This window comes from Neltuma alba, unplaced genomic scaffold (assembly GCF_004799145.2).
Source record: "Neltuma alba isolate B1F8T4 unplaced genomic scaffold, ASM479914v2 tig00012192_pilon, whole genome shotgun sequence".
Lineage (NCBI taxonomy): Eukaryota > Viridiplantae > Streptophyta > Magnoliopsida > Fabales > Fabaceae > Neltuma > Neltuma alba.
Genome location: NW_021636732.1, coordinates 600,950 through 607,993, shown reverse-complemented (window position 1 = coordinate 607,993; position 7,044 = coordinate 600,950). Strand labels below are relative to the sequence as shown.

The 7,044-nt window shown below is 36.8% G+C and overlaps 1 protein-coding gene across 1 annotated transcript; it reads left to right on the top strand.

Moving 5' to 3' along the window:
• Positions 1–4,199: 4,199 nt before the first annotated feature.
• Positions 4,200–6,492, top strand: LOC114724601 (glutelin type-D 1-like). Its single transcript, XM_028910973.1, has 3 exons — positions 4,200–4,469; positions 5,011–5,731; positions 5,943–6,492. The coding sequence occupies exons 1-3, from the start codon at positions 4,274–4,276 to the stop codon at positions 6,094–6,096; spliced, it is 1,071 nt and encodes a 356-aa protein (XP_028766806.1). The 5' UTR covers positions 4,200–4,273; the 3' UTR covers positions 6,097–6,492.
• Positions 6,493–7,044: the final 552 nt, after the last annotated feature.

Below are 7,044 nucleotides of genomic sequence, written 5' to 3'. Positions count from 1 at the left end.
TTGGTGTTGTTGACCTTAATGCCGGCGGTTTTTTTTTTTTTGTGAATTCAAGAGGCAAGAGAACTTGACTTACAGCAAAGGACTAAAACCCAAAAACAGAAAAAACAAAACACAAGCAGAAAAAACGCTAAAAACAAAACTAAAGATGGTCTAATGCCGGCGGTTTTGACCTTTCGGCTACTGCATAAATTAATTAATAATATTTGCTCTGTATTATATGTCGAAGTGTCTATATTAAGAATAAATTAAAAATAATTACCCTTAATTACTCATATACTATATGACTATAGAATAAGTGGCTTGCGAAATACTCCTCTGGTTCTATTTATATGATAGAAAGAGAAATTCTTTTGGGTCCTATTTATAAGTCATTTCATTAAATTTTTACTATGAATATACCATATTGTCCTTCATTTATTATAGTGTAGATAATTATTTTTTTTGAAAGGAGTATATATTAAATAGGGGTAAAGTCGGAAAGTGACTATACTTTAATGAAAAGTTACAGTTTAAAATTTTTCTTGATTTGTGTAAAACAGTTGGAAATGCCTTATAAATAGTGTCAAAGGAGTAAATATATGTATCCTAGCTCCTTTCTTTCTGTTACTAGATGCATTGTTTTTTTTTTTTTGGGGACATCCATGATGTTGGCACCTAGGAAATGAAAAGATTTTGAGACGTCAAAATTCAAAATTTTCAGAAATAATGGATTTTTAATCGCAGCTTCGAGTGCTTAACAGAAAAGAGGTACATGTCTTCGCCTGTGTTTTCAAATGCCAAGAACAGAGACAAACAGAGTATCTCAGTCTCTATTTTATTTGGAGGTAGCACCCATTTGGCGTAACCTTGATCTAGCACTATAAGGCCCGTTTGGAAAAGCTTATAAGTAGTTTATAAACTGCTTTTTAATAGTAATTTATGGAACATGAGAAAAGTATGTGAGATGAGTTTTGTTTCGATTTACGTGAAACGTGTTTATAGGATATTTCTACCGCTCTGCCAAACGGGACCTATAACTACACTGAATCAGCTTCTTCAACCCCGACATCGTGTGTGCACATGGAATGGAGGATTTCCAGTCAGAAGACAACAAATTTATAGAAGAGAGAGAGAGAGAGTGAGAAAGGGCTTTTATCCTAACTACTCCTAATACATGCATTTTTTAATTTAATGAAAATATAATAGATATAGAATTACTTCATAAAATCTTTTGGTAGCCCCGGTTGCCTTCCATGCGTGCACGTAGGTAGCAGATAACATAATATTTGCACTCAAAGGTTTAAAGAATAAACACATGCATGAGAAAACATTTAGTTTAAATTGGGAAAAAAAACTTGTGAAATACAAAACCACTTACTTCTGAAGGAGGTAGAGGTGCAAGATAAATCAAATAGCCTTTTGCTTTGTGTGGCCTGCTTTATGCATTGTTCCCTATTGGCCTACTGCATGAATTAGTATGAACGTGACGTTTGTGTTTGGGTTGGTGGCCGGCTAGACAGAGTCCCTTGAACATCGACCATGAGATTAATATCAAGGTCTTGGTCCGTGGCGCTGTAGGAACCAAGAGAACAATATTGAAGTTAAGCCAAGCCATGTGGTTACGCTGTAATATGCCCTCACTGAGATTAACTGGATGTGTACTGTATTTTGATGGTGTAGATAGATAGGGCAACTGGCAAAAAAGAGGGCTTTTGAACATCAAAACACAAACACACATCCAATATATTACAACAACGTAACATGGCTTATACCTTAATTAATACTCTTCGCCTGCGTGCTTTGCTGCTCCCCACAGCGTCACTGGGCCAAGACATTGCGATTAATTTCGGGATCGATGTTGGAGGGGATGTGTCTAGCACGGTGACCGGCAACACCGCGGCGGAGGCCAGCTTCAACGCGGCCGCAAACCCAAACGTGTGAGCGGGGTGTGTAGAGACACGAAGATCGTCGATGGAAGAGCGAAAGCTGATGGATGGATGTTATAAGGTAGCTAGTATTATTGTGGCGGTTCTGTTTTAATGCCGCCACCTATTTCAATGTTCCCATAGGTTTGTGGATTAAAAGTGATGCTAATATATATGTGTGTGTGTGTGTGTGTGTGAGTGTGTGCGCTATTTTTGGCATGCCGCATGAACTTTTTTCAACCTTCCTAATTGGGAGGTGGACCGACCAAAGCAAGTTACATCAAGAGGGAGAATAAAAGAAGCATGTTAATTAGTAGATGGACATTTTCTCAATGTTAGTCTTTCTACTTTCCATTGCGCCGAAAAACATTAATGAGCTGCTCCTCTCCTCCGGTACTTGGATCTACATTGGTGAGCTGCTCCTCCCCTTGGCTACGTAGTTGTATCTAATTTGAGATTTGATGTTAATGCTATTTATTTGTGAGACTTAATTTACATATTTATCAATTTTGTTTTGGATGAATTCTATTGATATTTCCTTAACAACAATCAAGTAAGGGAAGAAAGAAGATAATTAAGAAAGATGATTAGGATCTTTTAAAAAAAAATCATATTAACTAATTCAACTAAGATGTTTAATTTACTTAAATTAATTAATTAGCTTTTATATTTGGTATGAGAGGAGCATTAATTAACAAGCTTCACACGCCACTAACTCAAAGCCTACGGTGCAGGAAATGTCTCCTTTGAATAATGATATCGAACTCTTTGAAATTTCAGATTCAAAAGAATAATCCCTTTCATTTATGTACTCGAAATACTCCTTTGGCTATTACATTTACTTGAAATGGATGCGCGAAAATAATATTCCCAGATTTCAAAATCCAATAAGAGTATATATAATTTATATATAGGGATAAATAAATTAAGGGATCGTCGTAATCCCCCCACAAGCTGATTAATCAAGTGCCGTTGCTTGAGCTATGAGCTATATATTGAAAACGGAGCTTGAAGCTATTAATATAGATAAATTATACTACCTCTGGTTCTAATTATAAGAGCCAATTGACTAATTTGAGGAGATTAAAGAAGTAAGTTGAGTTAGTTATTTGTTCTAAATAGGCGTTGTCTTTCCTAAAATATCCTTGCTAATCATGTATATTGACTAGAATTATCATTGTTAGAAGAGCTATTTTGAAAAAAAAAATATAAATATGAGAGACAAAGTGGATTGAGGTCTTATATTTAGGACCAAAATAAAAGTCAAACATGATCTTATATTTAGAATCAGAGGTAGTACAAATACTTCTCCCGTCCTAATATACCTATTTTTTAATGTAAATTAGACTATAAAATGGGTTTTATATTTAATATTGAACGAATACTATTGTTATATATATATATATATATATATATATATATATAAAATCTTGTACCTGCACTGTAATTCTGCCTCTGTTTCCTATTGCTAAAGCCAGAGGCAAACAGAGTATCTTCTGCCTCAATTTTATTTGGCGTCACTAGCTTTAGCTAGAAGTGTAGTTACTTCAATTCCTGATTTGCCCATATCGCTGCTGATCACAATACTCCCTCGCATACATCAAATGGCTGGAAACAGTTTGTACAAGATCTTGATGACGTTCGAACATGTCAGAGGCATAGGCAAGAACAAAAGAACACCTTTTTGAACCGGCATAACCTTGATCTACCACTATTATAACTACACTGAAGCGGCTTCTTCAGCCTCGAAATCGTCGTCTTAATATCAGAAAGCGACGATCGCGTCCGGAATGGAGGATCTCCATTCCACTTAGAAGACAACAAGCTCATACAAGCATGTAAAGGATGAGGTCACTGTTTCTTCCTTGAGATCGGTAATCATAGAAGAGAGAGCGAGTGAGAAAGGGAGTGTATCCTAACTCATAATACGTGCATTTTTTTTTTCATATTTTATCATTATATTTTGTAACCTAATGAAAATATAATATAATAAAATTACATATCTGTTGCCCAGTTAAGGAAACCGTTTATCTTCTCATTAGTTCCTTCTTCATCTTCTAAGCAGTATTTTCCAAATAATAATACGCCCTATGGGAATCTAGTTTGGTGGTGGGCACTAATGTGATGAGCACATAAAGATTCCACATTGCCTAACATTATCACAATGGCTTAAAAGCTAAAATAAATTAAAAATCTGGAGTTTATGGTTGTCACAGGACTCGTAATCTCACACCAAAATCGTCTATAAATTCACACGGCAGCTTGAGGGTTTGGATACTCACATAGTGCCTGAGATTTGCGATCCTTCTCTGATCTGAGTCAGAGTTGTTGAATTTAGGGTTTTTAGTAGTAATCGAGAGAGAAGAGAGATGGCGATGGATCTGAGCCCACAATTGGCGAAACAAGTATACGGAGGTAATGGAGGGTCGTACTATGAGTGGTGCCCCTCTGAGCTTGGCATGTTAAGGCATGGCAACATCGGTGCGGCCAAACTCGCCGTCGAGAAGGACGGCTTTGCACTTCCGAGCTACTCCGACTCCTCTAAGGTTGCCTACGTTCTTCAAGGTATCTATTCCATCGTCTTTGATGATATATTATTATGTCTGTAAAGCGTCTTTTTCACTGGAGTGATCACGCATGATATTCATATTTGTTTTTATTATCTTCAATAGTTGCTATATGGTATGGGTCTGGTTTTTCTCCTCAAATCTTTGATTCTTGAAAAATTTGACACTGGGATTAAGTAGCTGAGTTCACACTTTCACAGTGGCGCTAATCAGTCCTTTTGATTTATAAATTTTAATATAATAAATTTCTTTTCTTCTTGTTTTTTTTACGGAATATATTTTGAATATATTAACATAAAAAAGATTACAAGAATAAAAATAAAGTAATATTACATCTGGCACTGAAACTCAATTTGGAGCTATTGAGAATAACGGCAGGTAAAACTTAAAATCGTTCGTTGATGATTATGGAGGAGCAATATTAAAAGATAAAGTAAGACAGAAAAACATACAAAATAATAGTAAAAATATGTCCTGAATATTTATATTGGGTATTGTAGTTATAACTCAATATTATATTGTGAAATTGCGTCTCCCAGGAAACGGGGTTGCCGGAATTGTGCTTCCTGAATCAGAAGAGAAGGTTGTTGCCATTAAGAAGGGCGATGCCATAGCACTCCCTTTTGGTGTTGTGACATGGTGGCACAACAAAAACGACGCCGAATTGGTTATTCTTTTCCTGGGCGAGACTTCGAAAGCTCACAAGGCCGGTCAATTCACCAACTTCTTCTTCACGGGTTCTGATGGAATCTTCAGTGGTTTTTCCACTGAGTTTGTGGGCCGAGCTTGGGACTTGGACGAAAAGGACGTCAAGTCTATTGTTGGAAACCAATCAGGCAAAGGCATTGTGAAGCTTGATGGCAACATTAAGCTTCCCGAGCCAAAGCAGGATCATCGTAATGGTATGGTACTGAACTGTCTAGAGGCTCCATTGGACGTTGACATTAAAGGAGGTGGAAGGGTTGTGGTTTTGAACACGAAGAATCTTCCATTGGTTGGTGAGGTTGGGCTTGGTGCTGATCTGGTTAGGTTGGATGGAAGTGCCATGTGCTCTCCTGGGTTTTCTTGTGACTCTGCCTTACAGGTCACTTATATTGTCAGAGGAAGTGGTAGGGTTCAGGTTGTTGGTCCCAATGGTGAGAGAGTGTTGGAGACAACCATAAAAGAAGGTTTTCTGTTAATCGTACCCAGGTTCTATGTGGTCTCAAAGATAGCTGATCTTGATGGAATGGAATGGTTCTCTATCATCACCACCCCCAAGCAAGTCTCTCTCTCTCTCTTCCTTCTTGTGATATGCATAATTGCTGTTCTCATGTTTGAATGAAGAAGTTCTGCCTAATGTCATAGAAGCTTCATTGTTTCGCATCCAGGGAACATATTTATGCTTCTATTTCAAATTCTGAATGATTTTATGTTTGATGCAATTTATAACAGTGCTGATTTTTCTGATTATGACTCAATTGTTTGGCAGTCCTATTTTTACCCATTTGGCTGGAAGTTCTTCGGTGTGGAAAGCCCTGTCTCCTGCGGTTTTACAAGCTGCTTTTAATGTGGGCTCAGGACTTGAACAGCTCTTCCGTTCGAAGAGGACTAATGACGCCATCTTCTTTCCCCCACCAAAGTAGATAAATGACATGACTATAACCTTCAAGACAAGAGGAAGTCTTTGTATTCTCTTTTTGACAGCATTATTTAGATTTTGCGCTTGACTTGAGTTTTGTCTTTTATGTTTTGAAGTTAAAGGAGGTGTTTGAACCATATACATTACTGGTTTTAACATATCCCAAGGCCTCGATGTACTTCTCCCGCGAAGGTACTCCATGCTCCATCCCCACAAAAACGCCCCATGCCCTTTATCAAGTACCGAATCCTTCATGGAAGACAATTTTATTTTATCAATTTCCTAAATCAACTTCATAGATATTGCAAATATACTGATTTATTTGTAAACCATCCATTACGAAGTAGAGCATTATGTTTATTCTTATGCTTTTATTTTTATAAAATTCGTTATCATATGAAAAAATACAATAACTAGTTATCCCTTTTTTTCTTGGGTGACATTTGGCAACGAACTAGTTATCCTTTTTTTCAAACGAAAAAAACGGGGAGCACAATTGACATCAATGTATTCAGACATTGATATGCTTTTGCATTATATTTATAGCATTATTGTATTACGTGACATAACTATATCTAAAAATCCAGTCAAAATATGAAAATCTTTCTTTAGATGTTTAAAACATTTTCAACTGCACATGAAAAAACGGTTATAGGTAACAACAGAGAGGAGGAAAGAGACGCGTAAAGATATTTAACAAGGATAAATTCGCAACTTGAATGTCCAAAATAGTCATAAAAGGTAAAGGGATTTTTTTTTTTGGGGGGGGGGGGGTCAAAGCAATGGAATGCAATGCGTGCAGACCTACAAAGGTGGGCAATGAGATTCACTTGAGACAGCAAAAGAATCATCATCTCCAGTCCGATCCCACCTGCCTGATAGACAGCCCTATAATCCAAGAAAGATGATAGACACATAACACTGCACAGCTAGCAATATCTAGCAGCATAAT